This window comes from Mus pahari, chromosome 2, assembly GCF_900095145.1.
Source record: "Mus pahari chromosome 2, PAHARI_EIJ_v1.1, whole genome shotgun sequence".
Lineage (NCBI taxonomy): Eukaryota > Metazoa > Chordata > Mammalia > Rodentia > Muridae > Mus > Mus pahari.
Window position 1 is genome coordinate 105356126 of NC_034591.1, and position 20886 is coordinate 105377011.

The window sequence follows — 20886 nt, forward strand, 5'->3', positions numbered from 1 at the left end:
TACTGAATGAATGAATGAATGAATGAATGTCTACTCCTCCAGTGGAGGCTGCCAGGATGGAGGCTGTGCTGCTCCAGCTTTAGGTGGAGGCAGATTGTGCAATCTGAAGGACAGGAATGGAGCTTGTGATCAGATATGCTGTACAAGACTGAGTCTCCGCTGAGAGTAAGAGGAAGGACTGGGGGCAATAGGAGGCTTGAGCTACAGGTAACAGAGAAAGAACTCTGCAGAGTCCAATGTCCAGAGCTCTCTGGACCTTTGTTTTGCAGTTTCTAAGGGAGGTGAAGAATCTGACATCAGAGTGAGAGAGGGCCTTGGAGACCTCTTGTGAGAATTGCCTCTCCTTCCCTCTTAGGCAGAGGGGAACATGAAGAGCTACTTGAGCAGGGTTGGGGTAGAGAGAAGCCTGGGTTCAAGCTGACAGTACCTCAATGAGTTCTGAGATGCCCTGTGGAGCTTCAGTTTCAGGGGCCTCTGGTCCCCCAGGTTTGGCTGCCACGGGAATAATCGGTGCACCCCGGAATCTGAAATAGAACAACAATCATCATGACAGTCACAGAGGCTGTCAGCACAACCCAGTGCAGACTTGCAGAGCTGCTGGCACATCACTGAGCATGCCACGTGCCTCTTCTTCAGCCTTCAAGTGAGCATGGGAAGGTAGCACCACTGCTCTGAATTGCCAGGGGAAACAGAAGTCCTACAAAGAAAGGACATCAGAATCTAAGAGGTTCACCTAGAAATTCAACTCCTCCTGAGCTCCCTCAGGAAGCAGCAGGGATCTAGGCGGGTCTTAGACTACAAGCTCTTTAAAAGATCCGCTCAATCTGGTTCTCTGAAATTTAGGGCTACTGGTGATCCCAAAGTTCCTAAAGCTGCATATAGAAATCCCTTCTTGCTGAGGAGAATCCCTTACTTAAGCCATCTTCATTAAAACAAAACTAACAGTAATACTGTCAGGGAAGGAGGAAAAAGAAGCAGTTCATAATCCTTCCCAGCCCCCCTCCCGCCCCATGCTGTATTCTCTTCTGAACATAGCTTTTTCATGCTTTGTACCAAGTAATTTCCCCTGGCTTAGTTACATTCTATTGTAATAGACACCATGGCAATTTATGGAAGGAAGAGTTTAACTAGGGGCTTACAGTGTCAGAGGGTTAGAGTCCATGTTCACAGAGCACAGGCATGGGGGCTGAAACATCTGAGAACTCACATCTTGATCTACAAGTAGGAGGCAGAGAGAGAAAGAGACTGGGAAGGGTTTGAGTCTTTTGAAACCTCAAAGCCTGTCCCCAGTGACACACCTTCTCCAGCAAGACCACACTTTCTAATCCTTCCAAAACAGGTCCACCCACTGGGGAACAAGTATTTAAACAAAAGATCCATTCTCATTCAAATTGCCACACATCCCATTTCCATGTTTTCAATATCTTACATAAAATATTTCATATGCTACTGTGTGGGTGCTATCTCATACCCTGCTATCTTATTCATCATCATATCATGAAGAATTTTATATAGATTATATAACAGCAATATCAAGAACAATGATAGCTTAAGCCAACTCATCACCATGGCTCTGTCATGTTGTAGATGAGGAAATGAAGACTGGAGAGGCAGATTAAAAGATGCTAGCTGTAACCTTCAGAGCCAACTTTAAACATAGACCGTCTAAGTGTGGAACTTGGCTTTCTTCCCTTCCTCATGGATGCCCTCCTGTTCTCCTCTTTATCGCTTTTGATGGCACAGTAGTATAAAATCCACAGTTTACTCTTGTGCCTTGGAAGTTCCTCATTTATGAGCATTCACTGCAACAGCATACTAGCAAAAGACGGACTTGTCGGCTTTAGGGGAATCCATCAGCTATGAACCTCAGACTGAACACACCTAGACAGATCAATGGCCATGGTGAACAAGTGCATGTAAAAGCCTCTTCAAGGAAGCAACAAGAACATGAAAAGAAATGACCCAAATTTTTCAGAACTCTAGAGTTAACCAAAGGCTTGAACAGAAAAGTGAAAATGGCTGGGAATCTGAGAACAAGTTACAAATAGATATTTTAAGCCTGCTTTGTTCCATCTACCCACCAACTCTGTAGTGGCCTTAACAAGCACAACCATGCTAGTGTCTGCTGGACCCTAGAGGGGGTAGAATGGGTTTAAGTTCTATCAAAGCACTTGACCCCAAGAAATACAACAATTTTCCTATCTGGTAGTTCCCTAGATGACCCCATCAGAAAGGCTATGTGTATCTGGCCCGTTTGGAGACTTTTCAGCAGGAGTAGAAAGAGCAGAAGGGCAAGAGGCAGAGATGGGCTGTTTAATTGAAGGGACCCTGACTTCAGCATCAGTATCATGGGCTACCACCTTTCTGACAACCAAGTGCCCACTTCCCAGAGATTCCATGGCAACAAAGGTTCAGAACTAAGTGGAATCCATGCAAGAATAGATCCCTAACATAGTGGGGTATATCTGACAGACAGCAGTGGTAGAATGGATGGCTTGAGATTGGGGCTTCATGGCAGTCTAAAAGAAGGCTCTGCATGCAGCTGAAAGCAAGCTCGAGGTATCAGGTACAAATGTGGAAGGCCAAAGGAGTGTTCCCCACCCTCTATTCTCACTCTCCTTACTTACAACAGGGAGGAAGGTGAAGAGATAGAGAAAGCGACCTAATTGAAAACATGCTCAAAGTCTGGGAGGCTTTCTCTTACCCTCCCATGTCTGATAGCTCCCTCCTGACTGATCCCAGTTTTCACCATCTTTGCATGTACACATACTCAGCTCAATCAATCAGGCCCCAGGTGGCATTACATACATATCTGAGCCAATAAGTTCTAGAGAACAAAACTTGTCAGATTATTAGAGGAGGAAGAGAATGATGACTTCATTCATACTAGCTCTGGTCAGTAGGTCAACTCCCAGATGCTGTGTTCTTTGGAGAAGGAAGATGGCCTTGAAGACTTGCCAGAGACAGCCACTGTTGAAACTCACTACATGAAGGCTTCTGTCTCAGCAAGGAGACTCACTCCTGACTCAGCCTGCAAACCTCCGTGCTCCAGATGTCGACATCTGTTCCTGCAGCTGTCTCCAACCTCTAAGACCTGCTGCTCCAGAAACCTATGACTCCAGCCTTCCACAGAGACAGGAGACATAGCCCTCCTGTTGTTGATCTGCTTTCTGCAGACCTGCTCTCAAGGAACATCTCTCAATTGACATCTGAAGCCCTCAGAGAGTTCAGGTGCAGTACCACTACCAATTTCTCTGGGCTGCACCCCAAAGCCTGCTGAGTACGTGGAGTTAGGATAGTGACAGCCTTTTGGTTGGCATCCTGCTGATGCTGAGGGTCCCTGAGTTTCTGCTTCGTATTTGACTTTTTTTCCTTTCCTGTTTAAGGTGTTACTCCTGCGTGGGAAATGAAGTCTCTCCTAACTTCTCTTTGCTGTCTCCCCACTAAGTTCTTATAATGATGGTAGATGGAAACCCAGGATAGGGCAATGAGCAGCTCATTTTCTCACTGCAAAAGCCTTTCCCTGAGGGTCTCTGTTGAAAATAAAGGGAAGAAGTCAACAGCATGATGAGGTGAAAGGTAACTGTTTAAGCAAAGAGGAGATGATTTAAAAGCTTAGCAGGAAGAGGTGAGGAATCAGATGTTCAGAGCTGGCTTAGAAAAGCTCTCACATATCCTGAGAACTGAGGTCACCACAGGCACAGGACTTGCATGTTCAGGAGTGACCTAGAACAACGTGGGCCCTCACCTCTGACTTCAAGGTTCTATGCAAACAGAGAGTAAAAGCTAAGGCACAGCTAACTGCTGCTAGAACTCTGACAGTTTGGCTCCACATGCATACAGAAACCCTCATCAAGGATCATCTTACATCCAGGCATCTAGGGAAAACTCTGTCCTGTCATTAGTGATCACTGAGTGGAGACCTCAGGGTCTCCATGACAAAGAATAACTACTTTGACCTCAGGGTCCCCATGACAAAGAATATAGACTTTCCACAATCTTCCCAGAAAAGTCATCAAACTATTAACAAAGTATAGTGAGGGATTATATAACTTCTAATACTACTTCATTATGTTATTATAAATGCCTAGGATTCACCAAAAATTTATTATACAGCCAGGCACAGAGACCATGGCACAAGCCTTTAATCCCAACACTCAGGAGGCAGAGGCAGGTGGATCTCTCTGAGTTCCAGAACAAGTTGACTTGGTACAGGGTGATTTCCTGGACACTCAGAGCTGCACAGAGAAACCCTATTTCAAAAAAAACAAAACAAAACAAATTTATTATACAGACATAGTTCAGAATTTGTTTCATTTTTGTGTGTCTCTGCATATGTGTGTGTGTGTGTGTGTGTGTTTCTATGATATAATACCTAGTCAAACAACTTAATAGAGGAAAGGCTTATTCTGGTTTGGTGTTTCAGAGTCTATTACAAAGGGGAGGGGCATGGTGGAGCAGAACCACTCACCTCATGACAGCCAGGAGCACAGAGAGAGAATGCCCGTTTTTTTTATTATTATTCCATTTGGCCCCTCACCTACAGTATGGCTGCCAATATTCAGAGGGGTCTTACCCCTTAGTTCATCCTCTCTGAAAACACCATCACAGTCATACCCAGAAATGTGTTATGTTAACCTTCTAAGCACCTATCAATCCATCATGCTGACAACCAACATTACCCATCACAACTGCAAAGAAGCAAGAGAAGAGTCCACACATAAGAAAGAATTAATAGAAACTGTCCCTAGGAAGCTCTCCCAGACTTGATAGCAGGTTTTTTCCCCCAGTGTGTTCAAATAAATGAATCAAGTCTAAACAACTTCAGGGTAAGGTGACAATCCTCCACCACAAGAGAAAGTGTAACAGTTGGTACAGATCTCTATAGGTTTGAGGCCAGCCTGGGCTATGGAGAGCGCTTCAGAATGGCCAGAGTTATATAGAGACCCTGTCTCAAAATACATACATACACATACATACATACATACATACATACATACAGACAGACACACACACACACACACACACACACACACACACACACACACACACACAGATATACTGTGACAATTTCCTCCAAATTGAAACACTTATTCTTCTATGAAGCTCATTAAGACTTAGGAAGTTCTAAAGTAGACAGATTCCTTAGGATTTAGGAAGGAAACAATGGCAAGTGTCAGGAAGTCTCTGAAATCAGATTCACAGGGCCCTTCCTTCCCTAGGTTAAGTAAGCCTTATGCTTGCTAAGGAGAGAGTCAAATTTGTGGGGCTGCCTGCAAGTCCCAGAGAGCCCCAGGCTCCCAGCTGTCAGCAGCAGGTCACTCACAGGGTGTGGGAGTTCAGTGATACAGCCTCCTTAATATTGCCCTTGCTCTTGGAGTTATGTAACCCTAATAAACTCAGCAACATGCTAAGGTGGACTTTGGTCTGTCATCAGTTCCCTATCTGGGGTAAGTAGATGCTTGTTTATATCACCCTAGGTAAGTTAACACAACAGTTAGAAACTTAAAAAAAAACAAACCCATAGTTTGGAAATGCAAGAACTGAAATGAAAACTTCAGTCAGGAGTGAAGGTCAGGAGTGGGTCTGGGCATGCAGAATAGAGAGCTGACAGCCAAGATCTATCCATCTGAGGAAAAGGAAGGGGAGAACCCAGTCGCAGTGGCAAAGCTGTGTCTCAGGCATAGCAGCTTAAGTACAATGGTGGTTTGTGAAGCAAGAAGAATGAATGGGAGCATCATGAATGACAAAATCATGGTCTGTTCCTTCCCAAATTTGATGAAAATATTAACCTGTACATTTAAGAAGCTGAACAAACTCCAACCGTTAACTCAATCTACAACCAGGCAGAAAACAGCCTTGGCCATTGATGAGGGCATTTCCCCAGCTTGGGAAGAAACCATCTCATATGTGAGAGCAGTAGTGCATGGAGCTAGCTGGTCCTGGCCATGGAGACCAGGAGGATGTCATATTTAAAGTGTAGGAAGCCTGTCAACACAAATCATATATCTAATCATCAAAACGCTTCAGAAAATAAAAAAGAACACAGAAGTGCCATGTAGCAGAGGAATTCTACTACACATGCCCACAGGAATGGAAAGAGGAAATGAATATATGTCCATGTGTGCCTTAGTTACTTTTAGCACTGGGACAGAATACCATGATCATGGCAACTTATAAAGGAAAATGTTTAATCAGGCTTACGGTTTCAGACAATAGAATCCATGACCGCAGCACTAACAGCTGAGAGCTCACAAATCTCCCTGAGGAAGAAGGAACAGACAAAGGATTCATGGTTCTGTATGTGGCAAAGGCTACCAGAGTGTCACTGGGTTCCACTGTCTAGTCCAGTTTTGAAGAACAAGTGACGGCAAGTAGCAGAGGAATTAGTGTCCTTGTAAGGACAATCATAGAGTCAGCACAAGGCTCTGCAGTGAGGCTCAAGACCAGAACACTGAGTTCTAAGTACTTCCTGGCTCCCAAATTTCCTTCCCATGACTGTAGAGTGTCCATTTACCCGTGTGCCTCAGTTTCCTCATTAAGATGATAGTAGAATCCCTGATACAATTACTTCAAGGCCTGAATGAGGTACTGCAATGAAAACATCTCATCAGTTACTGAGAACATCATGTGAGTTCTATAGTATCTAAGAAATGAATGAAAGGTTCTAGAACAATCATGGTTCTTGCCTCTGTGTCTGACAGTCATTAAGGATTTAGCAATTAATGTCTATAATTTGTTCTTGTTTTTTAATAAAATTGTAACAGTGTATATTTATTTTACATAGTATTCCAGTTTCCTTTCTGTTGCTATGTTAAAATAATCTAACAAAAAGCAACTTACGAAGATAAAAGTTATATCTGCTTTTCAATTCCAGACCATAGTCCTTCACTGATGGACATCAGGGCAGGAACTCAACATGGTAAGTAGAAGCAGACACTATGAAGAAATGCTACTTGCTGACTCACTTTAGCTCCTAAGCACATGATTAGCTAGCTTTCTGATACACTTAAGGACCATCTGTCTAGGGATAGTGCTGCCCACAGTGGGTTGGACCTTCCTACAATAATCAGCATGAAGGCTGAGGGAATGGCTCAGCAATAAAGAGTAAAAATATTGCTCTTACAGAGGACCAGAGTTCAATTCCTAACACCTACATCAGGCAGCTCACAGCTTCAATTCCAGGGGAATCTAATGTCTTCTATTCATGAGCACAATCCTACATAATTTAAAACACAAAAATGAATCAAGACAATTACAGACATGCTCATCAAGCAACCAAATCTAGACAGTTCCTCAACTTAGAGGCTTCTCCTCTCAGATGACTCTAGGTTGTATCAAGTTGAAAGGTAAGGATAGCTAAGGTGCATAGCGATAAGATTCACAGACATTTTCTTCATGTGTGCCATGAAAGTGGACATACCAGCCACTCTCCCTTTTCTGTTATTGCTATTCTTTCTCACAGATAGTTTCATTTCTACTTCCATGTCTCACATATCCATATGTGGTTTTATGTGTCTATATGATATCTAGGATAGACAAATGAGAGGAAAATACATGCCATGTATTTTTGACTTTGATTAAATTTGATGATTTCTGGTTGCATTCATTTTCCTGCAAATGACCTAATTTTATTATGTCTGACCAGACATATGTCTCCATTGGGCATACAGAGGCCACACCTGTTTTATCTGCTCCTCTGCTGACAAATGCCTAGGCTGATCCCATGACTCGGGGAATTGTAAATAGTGTTCCATGAACACGAATATGCGGGTGTTTCTGTTGTAATTTAAAATGATAGAAAATGGCCAGAATAGTGGATGTTACAATTACACCTATCATGTAACTGACTTTTAATATTCTATCTCAAAACTTTATTAATGATTCCTAGAAGACATTTACTTGTTATATTTAACAACATATAGTTTGTGTTTTTAAAATTATTTATATGTTGAAATTTGATCAAAACAAAATGAGACTTTTTTCATGATACAATCAGAAAATTACATTAACCCTTCCAAAATAAAAACATTAATCAGGCTCCCAACAATTATCATACAACAATTATATTGGTTTGAGAACTGCACATACTAGCTCAGGCTTACTTACTCTTCTTAATCTGGCTACACAACTTAGGTTGGCCACTCTACCCAGAGCTGGCTTTGAAACACTTCCCATCATTCACTAGCTGTGTGACCTAGAACAAGCTACTGAAGCCAGTCCAGCTTTAATATTTCCTTCCATCAAAGTGGTCTGGGGAAGTGATATCCACCTTGTGGGGTCATGACAGAGGGAATGGAAAGCCCCTACCAGAATAGTTCCTGGTACCTAAGTGCACCACAAAGACTTGTCATCTCCCCCATACCCTACCCACACATCACTTCATCCAAGGAATCCAAGACAATCAAGACAACGGGAGTGACCATTTGGAGAAAATTGAAATTACACACAAAGCAGGAAGCATACATATTTCAAAATCAGACCATAAAGAGGAGATGCCCCAAATTCCAAATACAGATGTGCTCACACAGCAAAGACACCCTAGACAGGCGGGACAGATGCCAGCAAAGCACCCGCAGAGGAGGAAGAGGCACTGGAGTGTATGAATGTGCTTAGTCTTCGGTCACTTAGACACTGATTCTATTAAGTGAACATGAATGCAAGTGTTTTCAGTGAAAATATTATGCTTAAGGTATGAATGTGTCATTTTAAAAATTGTTTTCTGCTCTAACGGATTTTTTAAAATTAACTAATGAAAACCTAGTCTCTGGGGACAAAAAAACATCGACTATTGAAGCTACAAAAATAAACACAAGGAAAACAAAACAAAGCTATCAGTGTCTAGCTAGATACTGTTTCCCACTGAAGGCACAGAGCCTGGCTAAACTTAGGCGTGCTATAGACATGGCAGGGCTGAGCTGAGGTGTTTCCTTGAAACAGGTAAGAAAGATGTAGAGATAACCCAGTTTAATGTCCTCCAACACCCGTGGCAGCTGTGCCACATCAATATGCCTGCACTACAGTGTGAGTCACACACTCCAAGTCACGTGCCTTTTCTTTCTTCAAGACACTTGGCCATTGCCATTACCCCCACTATCCTGGTAGGTGCCCAAGAAGAGGTCACTGAAGGGAAGAGCCCTGGGAAGAACTCAGTACCACTAGACCCCACTGCCTATCTCGAGCCTTTTGAAGTCCCTTTGACCATGTCTGTCCCTCACCCAACCTTCATCTGCTGAACTGTTCTCATGACCTCTGCAGGCCTTCTTACAGCCTAGATTTTGCTTCTCTGTAAGGAAAAGTCCTCTTGCTAAAATACCATCCTACCCAGCTATTTCCAAAGAACCCAGTGTCTGCTATTCACATAGCTTATGCCTAGTTTTCTTTTTCTTTTAAAAAAAAAAAAAAACTGGTTATTTTATTTGTTTACATTTCAAATGTTGTTCCCCCTTCCCAGTTTCCCTCTGTAAGCCCCTTATGCCATCCCCGATTTGGCCTGCCTCTATGAGAGTGCTTCTCCACCCACATACCTAATTCCATCTCACCACCTTAGCATCCCCCTATGCTGGGGCATCAAGCCTCCAAAGGACCAAGGGCCTCCCCTCCTATTGATGCCAGATAAGGCATTCTTGTGCTACATTTGCAGCTGGAGCCATGGCATCCCTACATGTGTAATCTTTGGTTGGTGGTTTAGTCCCTGGGAGCTCGGGGGGGGGGGGGTCCAGTTAGTTGATATTGTTGTTCTTCCTATGGGGTTGCAATCCCCTTCAGCTCCTTCAGTTCTTCCCTTAACTCTTCCCTTGGGGTCCCCATGCTCAGTCCAATGGTTGTCTGCAAGCATCCACATCTGTATTGGTCAGGCTCTGGCAGACCCTCTTAGGGGACCACTATACAAGGCTCCTGTTAGCAAGCACTTCTTGACATCAGCAATGGTGTCTGGGTTTGGTGTCTGAAGATGGGATGGATCCCTAGGTGGGGCAGTCTCTGGATAGATTTTCCTTCAGTCTCTGCTCCACTCTTAGTCCCTGTATTTTCTTTAGGCAGGAACAATTCTGAGTTAAAATTTTTGAGATGGGTGGGTGGCCCCATCCCTCAAATGGTGGCTGTGCCTATCCCCTGGGTATGGTCTATATATGTTCTGTCTTCCCTGTGTTGGGTATTTCAGCTAATGTCATCCCTGTTGGGTCCTAGGAACCTCTTGCTTCCCTGGCATCTGGGACTTTCTAGTGGCTTGCCCTCCCACCCAGTTCCCCATGCCCCACTGCTACACAGTGTCATTCAATTTCCCAATCCTCTGTACTTCTCCCCGTCTCCTCCCACACCTGATTCTGCCCCCCCCCCCTTATTCTTCCCCTCCTCTTACCCTGGTTTTCTTAGAATTAGTTTTCTTAAGTGAGGTTCTGATGAAATTTCACTTGTGCCAGACTGTACAAATAGCACACAACTAAACCCAAGGATTCCTGGAGCCACGGCCAAGCAAGGGGCTAGAGGGTTTCTACCTCTGTTTCTGTGACACTAACAGAGACAGATGCTTTGCTCTGACCCCTGCTTCTGGACACATCACCAAAGCTTAGTCCTACATATGTCCTTCATGTCCTCGAGAGAGTCCCTGCCTTCTTGGGCTCCTGCACCTGTAGGCCTCTCCCTAGCTAATACATAAAATCAAAAAGGAAAATAAAAGCAAGTACCCCAGCCCTGCTCTATACACAGAACTAGGCACATGCTCAGCAAAGAATCCCAATGCCTAGGGGCAGGGCTTGGCTCCCTACAACAAAAACTAGGGACTGGCCAGGGCTGCCAGAGGGCTAGTGTACCATTAGCCCTTCAGGAGCCAGAGTCCAGCACCTTTTCTACACAGGAAACAGGGTAAGGAAGTTCTGTTGTAGGTGACAAAGCTCTGGAACTAGAACCCAGTAGCATACCTACTCTGGCTCTGCTTCCAGCCTCAGGTCTAGGGCCGAGTGTTCTCTCTCTCTCTCTCTCTCTCTCTCTCTCTCTCTCTCTCTCTCTCTCTCTCTCTCTCTCTCTGTGTGTGTGTGTGTGTGTGTGTGTACATGTGTGCATGTGAATATCATGCAGAGGGCTCCAAGGATTTACCATAAATTATCTGGAAATTCAGTGGTTTTATCCAAACCCTTCTGGGCACCACACTGCTGGGTGCCCGACCATTTTCACCACACTGAGATGGCTGTGCTCCTTTCTAGGCCTGCTGCACATGAGCCACCCTGGCACAGAGAGGAAAGCTGTCCAGGAATCCCCAGGGGCATTCAAGAGCATCTCCTGACCCACTCCCGTCTCCTCCAGTCTACCCACACAGATATATCATAGTGCTCAGTGGCCCAGACACACTAACTGTGCACCCAGGCTGACTTCCACCAGCATGCAGTCATAGATAACAACAACACATATACACATATTACATATATATGAATTTATAAGTTATGTAAAAGAAATCTAAGCAAACAGAGTAAAAATTTTAAGTTTGGGATAGTAGACTTCCAAAATGGCCATCATTTATCAAGTCTTATTTTCTCAGCAGTCAAGCAAGTTGCAAAACTGACCTCTGGGGTAACTGTATGATCCAGCTAACTTAATGATCTGTGTGTGGGAATCCCTGGCATAGTGCCAAGCCTCCTCATTACAGTTTTCCCTGCTCAGAACTTGATACGCGGAGGCTGCCAAGCGCTTCTCCTCGAAAGGCTATGAGGCTAAACTCACCAGCTCCCGATTCACAAAGAAACAGTACCTCAGGGAGGAAGTATTTCCCAAGAGCATGTGGCAATTGGCCACAGCACCAGTGTGATGCAGACCTGCAGAGTCCACAGAGTCCTAAATGAATCCCTAGAGACTGAGAGTAAGGCCAGTTCCAGGGAGGTTCTCAAGATCAGGGGAGCCTGGGAAATGTAGGGCTCTAAGCTGGCCGTAAAAGAAAGAGAAAAGTATTTTAAGAGAAGAAAGATCCAGGAATCTGGAAGAAAGATGCATCAAGGGTGCTGTCAGATGATAACACTTAGTGGAAAAATAAACAGAAAAGCCCAGAACACCGAACAGTGTCAATGTGGTGATAACAACCATCTCCAATTATGTCCATGTGGAAGAGACTGACAGGGATCCTCCGAGGAAGCATTTTAATTTGCTGCACTGGGAAGATTGTGAGTACATTTTTATCTTCTATTCTGATTTCTGTTAACATTGATAAATGTTTATGCAAGAGTAATTTTAAATGCTTTCAAAGATAAAGAAATCACAAAGAAAAACAATCAAGAGTTTGACTACATGAAAATTAGAAACTTGAGCTGCTGAAACAAAAGCAACTGAAATGGTTAGAACAAATGCTGCAGCCTCGTTTGCAGCAAGTGTGATGGGCAAGGGTTAGCAAGGTCCTCACTGACTTCAACACTCCTGGAAAGCAAAAGGAAAGGTTAAAATGCCAAGAGGTGAAGAGACAAGGCATGTTAAAATCACAGACGTCCAACTGCTTACTGTGAGTTCCCTCAGTAGTCGCCTGCAGACTAAAACCAGAGTGAAACCCCGCCGCCATCCTAAGTCTCAGGTTCATCTTATACCCACAGCCAGACACGGCTGCAGAGAGCCGTGTCATATGGAAAATGCTCACATGTTCACAGAGGGCTTAAGCGTTCGTGGCTTTTGCTTCCATGCTCTCACAGCTGAGAGTCTACCACAAGGAAACAACTGTAGAGACAAATTCAGTGCTGTACAGAGGTGCTCAGGTCAGGCTCATCAGGGTATAAAAAGAAAAACTGAGCCCCGTCTATAGGGTGAGAACAGAGTGCTAGCTACGTAGGAACCTGCTAGATAAAACAGTAATAAACACAGAAACCAACATTAAAAACACGCCATGACAGCCAGATATGGTGGCGCACACCTTTAATCCTGGTATGTGGGAGAGAGAGGCAGGCAGAGCTCTGTGAGTCCCAGGTCAGCCTGCTCTATCTACAGAGTGAGTTCCAGGACAGCAGGAGTTACACAGAGAAACCCTGTCTTGAAAAACAAACAAACAAACAAACAAACAGGCTAGGCAATGGTGGCACACACCTTTAATCCCAGCACTCAGGAGGCAGAGGCAGATGGATTTCTGAGTTCAAGGCCAGCCTGGTGTACAGAGTGAGTTCCAGGACAGCCAGGGCTATACAGAGAAACCCTGTCTCGAAAAACTGAAAAAAAAAAAAGAAAAAGAAAAACAAGCAAAAAGAGGCATGATTACAATTGTTATTTTAAAGGAGTTGAATTCATATAACATTGACACATAAAAATTAGTTGTTTTCATATTTTAGAGATAACAACCCAAGTGAAACTAAAAGTGTCTACATTTGCAAAAAAACCTCTGCAAAATTAAATAGGGATAAATCCAGCTATAAGAGGGACCTGAACAATAAAAGCTATGAACTACTGAGGAAAGAAATCAAAGCTCTAGACCAGTAGTTCGCAACCTTCCTAGTGCTGTGGCTCTTCAATGGAGTTCCTCATTTTGTGCTGATCCCTCACCACAAAAATTATTTTGTTGCTATTTCAGACTATAATTTTGCTACTGATATGAATCATAATGTAAACATATCTGATCTGCAGACACCTGATATGTGACCCTATGAAAGGGTCATTCGGCCCCTCCTAAGGAATCACAACCCACAGACTGAGAACCACTGATCTAGACATTCAGTGTTTGGGGACTGGGAGAGAATGCTGTTTAGGAATCAAATGTGCCAGAGTTACCTTCAGATCCCTATCAAAACTTTAGCAGCCTTTTCAGAGGCAGGGAAAAGCAGATCCTTAACTTCATACAGAATTGTACAAGTTCCAGCCAGCCAGAACAGTTTCAAAAAGGGTCAGAGCTATGAGGATTCTGTTTCCTGACTCTGAAACACACCTCAAAGCTAGCTGTCAAAGAGGTGAGGAACTCCTATACGAGGAATCTACATGAATGGACTAGAGTTGCAGTGGATTGAATGAGAATTTCCCCCATAGGCTTAGATATTTTGCTTTGTTGGTCCCTAGTTGATGGCAGTTTGGCAAGGCTTAGATAGTACAACCATGCTGGAGGGAGCACATCACTGGGCTTGGCTTTGAGAATCAATGCCTTGAGCCCCTTCTGTTCACATTCTCTGCTTCCAGCTCCTGCATTTGAGGACATGAGCTCTCAACTTCCCGCCTCTGCTGCCATGCCTCCCTGACATGATGGATTCCTCTTATCCTTCTGGAACAGTAAGACAAAATAAACTCTTCCTTCTATAAGGTGCCTTAGTCCTAGGCATTTTATCACAGTCACAGAAGAAAAGTAGTAATACAAGAGCAGAAAGCCAAGGGCTAAGTTTAGATGTTGGGTTAATTTTTTAGCAATGATAAAGGAAAGGATATTGTTTCAATAAATGGTACTAGAAAAAAACTGGAAAGCCACATGCAAAGAAGGCAGCTCAACTTTTACCTCACATTACTGCAAAAGATACTCAAATGGATCAACAACCCAGACATAAGAGCTAACACTACAGCTAGAAGAAGACACAAGGAAACACATTCATAACAGGGTCTGACAACATTCTCACAGCTGTAACTCCAAAATCACAGACAACAGCAGCAACAAAAGGGAAATGAGACTTCACCAGAATTCAGAACTTGTGTATATTAAAGAAAGTTAAAAAAAAAAAAAAAAAAAAAAAAAAAAAGCCTACAAGATGGGAGAAAATACTTTTAAATCATATCTCAGATATGATTTCAACAATGTTGAATTTCAACAGATTTCAATTCAACAATGAAAAAACAACTCATTTTAAAGCTTGACAAAGGATATAATCAGTTATTTCTCTACAAAATATAGAGGTGACCAATAACATGCTCGGCACCAGCCACAATAGAAATGCAAACTCTAACTGCAGTAAGGTGATCCAGTACACAGTAAAGACAGCTAGGGAAAAAAATACAAACTGCCAGATGTGGTGGTCTGAACCTATAATCTCAGCGCTTGAGTGAGACGCTGGGGCAAGAGCTTTGCTATAGGTTGCAGGTAGGCTTAGAGTACAGTGAGACCCTACCTCAAGGAAAACAGAAAGTGTTGAGAGACTATGGACACCCCAGAGCCCTAACATATGGCTGCTGGGAGTGTGAATGGGACAGCTACTATGGGGGCAGCTCAGAAATGCCTCAGAAAGGATAGATACGGACTCCTGAACAAGCCTGCCCCAACTCCTAGATACTAGGGTACATAGCTCCAGAAGGTCTGAAATCAGAGTTCATAGCAGTTCATCATTCCAACAGCTGAGAGTAGCCCACAGTCCATCAATTGCGTGGGGGAAAGGGGGGAGACGGGGATAAACACATGGCACAAATATAACAAAGCAGGCTAAGCCTTGGCAACAGTATTCTGATAAAGCTGTAACACAGACAAGACTCAAATGCTCTATGAAATCCATACATGACTATGGGCCAGGCAAATCATGACGACAGAGAGCAGAAGAGACTGTGCAGGGGACAGGAGAGTTACCACCCGGGAGAAGTTGACAAGGATCATAGAAAGGTCTGGTGGATGTACACATGCTGAATGCACCTGGTCATCAGATTATACACTATAGATGGTAAAATAGTAGTCAAGTGTATCCTACCACAACTTAGAGAACCAAAACAACAACTTGGAAGAGCATAGGCATCACATACCTGTAATCCCAGCTGAACTCAAACTCTAAATCCCCTACCTCAGCCTCCAAAGTGCTGGGATCAATGAGTGTGAGAGAAATGCTATACATCTAAAAAGATAGGAGATCACAAGCTCAAATGTCAGCAGCTGCTATTTTTAAAAAATCATTAGGTAGTCCTGCCTTTTAACTACTTTTCTCTATTTTCAATATCTTCTATTAAAATTGAAACTTCAAGTAGAGAAAAATAAGTTTTGTCTTAAACATTTTTCAGGTTTTGACTATGCTGGGGTCCACCATTCCACATTTTTGTTCCTCGAATTTAGTTAACAAGAACAGCAAATGGAAGGAATCGACACTGAAAATGATGCAGCAGAGCTCTTAATACTCAGTCTGGGCACAGGGCCCCAGGACTCCACCCACAAGTAACAGCCCTGCCCTCTGCTGCCTGGCCTCTGGGTATGAGAGGAGAGAAAGGGCTCAGATACCTCTCTGAGGACAATTTCCTCTTTCAGTATGGTAAAGTTCATAATTTGGCCTGCAGCCAATACATTAAAATAGGAAAGATGACTTAAAAACAAGGAGCACTCTCCCCTCCCTGTGATTGGTCAGAGCTGCAAGTGTTTTAGAAGTGCCCTTGGACTCCTAAAGTCCCTGTCCATGAAGCAAGTGAGCTGGCGCTGTTGGGGTTTACGCGAGTCTCCAAAAATGTGCTCGCCCCTTTCTGACAAGTAAATCAAATGGTAGGGAGATCAATAACTCTCTAAGAAGAAGATATAATTTTTATCTTCCTTTTTACAGTCTCATATCCACTTCCGTTAGGAATAACGAAGTCTGAATTCTTATGCAACACTTATCTAAATGTGTCGATTTTATCAGATTGATGAATTTTGCTAACAAAAGGCAGAGCAAGGAAATCTTTTATGACATATATGGCCCATTCACAGGGCTGAAGCTTTAATTTAACCAACTTGAGCATTCTGAGAGAGAGCTGCAGGTGTTGGATAGGAAAAAAATCATAAATGGAAAGGCATATCAATCTTTATGACAGGGAAACAAAAACATTCTCTACTTGCTTGCCCTCCACAGGCTGGAGAAGGAGAGGCACAGGAAGAAGATATTGTCTCAGGCAGCATAGCACAGAGGAGGAAGCCTTGTCTCCCAGTGACGGATCTTCAGAACTGACCGAAAGGAATGGCCAGAGAGAGAGAGAGAGAAAGAGCCACCAAACAACAAGGCACACCAGCTCTGTGTGCTCAGCAAAGTGACTAACTCATTTTCTTGGCCACATCAGAATTCTGTGGCCCCTTGAGCCCTGTGGTCTCTAACTCTTACTTCCTAATGCTGCCCATAGCTCTGATAACCTTGCTGCCCCAACTGCAAAGAGGCAACTGAGGTTTCCTACACCTTCTTACATTCTTATCTCCTCCCTCTTACTCGACCTCAACCACACACAGCCTTTTATTCCCTAGGAAAACCCCACAACCCATTGGCCCACCTCCTCTTTTTCTCCTGGGGCCTGATTCTGCCAAACAGGCTAGCTTTCCCCCTGTAGTCAGTGATGGCCCGAACTTGATCATTGATATGCTCCCCCAACCCTCCTCTCTCTGACTGGCTGCCAGCAGAGCTGACAAGGCTCTTCGATTTTTGTCCTGAGTTGACAATGGGGGCATCATAAAGCAGGTAGTTGGAGAACATGATCCCCAGGCTCCAGCAGTGAGGCCTGAGTTCTCATGGCGCAACACAGCATGGGACCAATGCCCTTGGTTCCAAGGGCTTGAAAGCTGGGCACACATCTGAGGTCTAAAGTGTAGCCTTGTAACTGTCTCTACATACACAGGGACATGTACCAGAGCTCAGAAGTGACAGGTTTAAGACTGCTCACCAGAGGAGACCAGCCTCCACCTGTGCTTCTGCCCCAAGTGAGGGCACCCCATTTCCTTATGCTCCAGTGCTTTCTGGGATCTTCATGTTAGTCGTGCTTAGTGCGGCAGCAGCTGTGTGAACAGGCATGCTCCATTCACCAGGACGGGAGGCTGACCTGCCTGCCCAGAGTGTTAAACGAGAAGCCACCTTACACATGAACTCTCATTAGCAACCTACTTGGTGTTCTCAAGAGTCTTCTGCATTTTCTTGGTCATTTTGTCAATCGCTGCCTGTCTCTTCCCTTCTGCTAACAGGTCTATTTTGTTCAGCACCACCACCAGCTTCTGGCAGGCGATCTGGCCAATCACAAGGCACTCTGCGGACTGTGTCTGCATTCCCTTGGTCACATCGATCACGAGCATCATCAAATCAATGATCTGGGCACCTGGGGCAATAAAAGGTAAGGTTAGGAGAAAGTTGGGCCAGGGAGTCTCACAGGAAGTCACCATTCTAGTCCCAGGAAAGCACTGCAATAGTGGGTAGATGGGGAGGAATGGCTGATACCACCTGGCCGGTCCAAGTTATACCGGGCATAACCTCATCCAGCCAAAAGAGCATCAGGAGCGGCAAGGAAGCTGAAGGCCTTCTCAGGACCCCATGGCTGTACACAGCAGGGCTGAGTTTGGATAAGGAAGGCCTGACTCCAGAGCCCTCCACCTCCCTGCTGAACCACTGCTCTCATTTTCATTTCACTTAACAAGAGGAGATGTTGAGCAGGAAAGACTCCAATACCTAGTTACCTGCCCTTACTAAGAAAGACAGCAAGGCTTAAAAGTACAGGGCCCCCATCAATATATAGAGGGATAAGAGGGCCAATCAGAGTGCTTTTCCCCACAGTATTGGGTTGCCTACAATTGCTTCACAGCCTGATGCTCACCATCATTATCTTTGGTCCTACACCTCGTTTATAGGGCTTCTTATCTTTCTAGGAGGTTGGATCACCCAGAACTGCTGTATGCACAGCTGGCTGTATATACACTTACAGCATGTCTGAGCTGGACAATAGGAGGTGCTCATATGACAAGAGGTGTCAGTGATAGGAGAGTGCCAGCTACTATGTTAGAAGAAAAACTGTTTTGAAGCAGAGTGACCATGCATGCTGTAAGGGAAGTTGGAGGCATTTTCAGTAATTTAGAAGAAAGAGAAAAGGTGTAAGTTAGGGAAAGCAAGAAAAGAGACACATCCGTCTCTGAAATGAATGGGAATTATATCCTCAGTTTACAAGACCACCTCATAGGGACTTTTCAGGACCACACTACGATCTCTAGCAAGTCTGAAGAAGCTTGCTCTGAAAGTGAGTCTGATGATCAACCCTACCTACTGCTGGGGCAGAAGGGTGCCAGGAAAGGAAAAGATGTCCCTGGTTACCACCCCAGCAATGCTTAATCTTCATTATCCTGTTTCAGGTGCAAAACACAGCAGTATATGCTCTAGGTCACATGGCTATCTGGCACTAAAGAGAACAGCTAAAGTAAATGGCCTGTTGCTCTCAGAGGCCTCCTACTTAGTACTAGCTAAAGCCCTGGCCCCAAGGAACAGCAGTGTGTCTGACTGTAGACAGGCCTGACATGGCCAAGATGTCCTCTTTTGCCAGCCTCTTCTTCTATCGTTCGTGGTCAGGTAAGAATACGATACAGCTGGAAGTACAGGTGTACACAGCAGCAGCAAATGAGCCATGTCCTTGATTAAGTCACTGGTTGGTAGGCAATGCTCCAGATCCCTCTTACTGCTGTGTGAGAGACACTGCCTCTCCCATTTCTATGAACAGAATGTATTTCTACAACCCTTTTCACAGAATGGAAGCAAAAGGCCCCACTATACAATGGATACCAACTTGCCTCTGGTAATCATCTCCATCCCAATTCTAGTCAGTTGTTATCTAGGGACGCTGCCTCAGATTGGCTTTCCACAATCCATCCTTCAGAACTTTAGAACATCCAAAAGAACTTACTCAACATACATAACTGATTAACAGTGCTGCAGACCTTTAAACTGATATAAAAACATCCTGGAGACAAGTACCAAAATATATGTAATTGGAGCTGGAGATATCACCCAGCAGTTAATAATACTATCTGTTCTTGCTGAGGACCAAGGTTTGATTCCCAGCAACCAAATGGTGGCTCACAACTGTCTTATAACTCAAGTTCCATGGGATCTGATGTCCCCTTCTGGACTCCAAGGGTATTTTATTCATAGTGTACAGACATACATGCAGGCAAAACACTAATATATGTATAATAAAATGGAAAGAAAATGCATATAATCTTTGATCCAGTCAAGTTCATAAACACATAGGACATACTTGCAACACATCTATTGTTACTGAAGTTGGAGGCCATGCGAATGTAGGGAACAAGCTTAAAATAGGTAGGTATACCATGAAACAGAATAGTGCACAACTACTGACAAGAATAAAAGATCTTTTTACTACTATAAAATAGTCTGCAGTGGGGGAGAAGAGCACAGGGCAGAATAAGATGTGTTCTAACTGTGCCTGTGTGTACCTGCGGATGAATGAGCATTTGCTTTAACACATGAAATATCCAAGGGAATGTTAAAAAAAAAAAAAAAAAGGAGTGAGAAAGAGTGGCAAGAATGAAACACACACACACACACACACACACACACACACACACATTCTATTTTCTATTCCTTTCCATTTCAAATAGGAGTGTAAGGACTCCATCAAGATCTAGTAATATTATAAGAACTTAAGTTAAAGAATGAAACAGACCTGGCAGAGTTGCTTTCCTATTAAAGATCCCATTGCCACCTAAACACACAAACTCATCAACGTGGTCTTCCTTCTCTTTAACCAGCGGTAGTTTTACCATGGCCTGCCACCATGGGTTACACAAACCTTGCACCTAGTTGTATGTGTTCTTTGTTTCCCATGAGATAAGCCTGCGCCCATCTCACCAATAAGATGCATCTAGCCACCTACAAGTGTTCCCACATATAGTAAGCCTTAGGCCTGGTTCCAAGATCATGTGGTTGGCTCTTCAGCCACTAGAGGAACTAAAGTGTGTGGGCAAACCATAAAGAGGATGTGGGTCATGGCCTGGGCACCTGTCTGCACAGACTCAGAGCAGAACACTGATGCTGGGCTAATTCCAATTGTCCAGGTTCTCAGAACGTCAGCCCCACAAGGACTTCACAGATGAGAAAACAGAACTGTATAGGCACAGAATGAGTGAATGTGTAATACAGTAAATGCATCAGAGCAGAGATCTGAATGCCTGTACCTGAACTGTCACCTGCTGTGCTATACCGCCTGCCTGTCCCTGTGGGAACCTGAGAAGCCCAACAAATCCCTGTC

The 20886-nt window shown here is 44.0% G+C and overlaps 1 protein-coding gene across 2 annotated transcripts in view; it reads right to left on the reverse strand.

Moving 5' to 3' along the window:
* The window catches only part of Eefsec (eukaryotic elongation factor, selenocysteine-tRNA specific), a 199766-nt gene that overhangs the window by 104874 nt on the left and 74006 nt on the right, over window positions 1–20886 (reverse strand). For both annotated transcript variants that reach the window (XR_003843273.1, XM_021190399.1), the window contains exons 2-3: window positions 17742–17949; window positions 428–524 (exon numbers count right to left, since the gene is read on the reverse strand). Coding sequence is in view for 1 of the 2 variants with exons in the window: in XM_021190399.1 (XP_021046058.1) it covers window positions 428–524; window positions 17742–17949 (305 nt within the window). In the remaining variant the exon portion in view is untranslated. The remainder of the gene's footprint in view (window positions 1–427; window positions 525–17741; window positions 17950–20886) is intronic.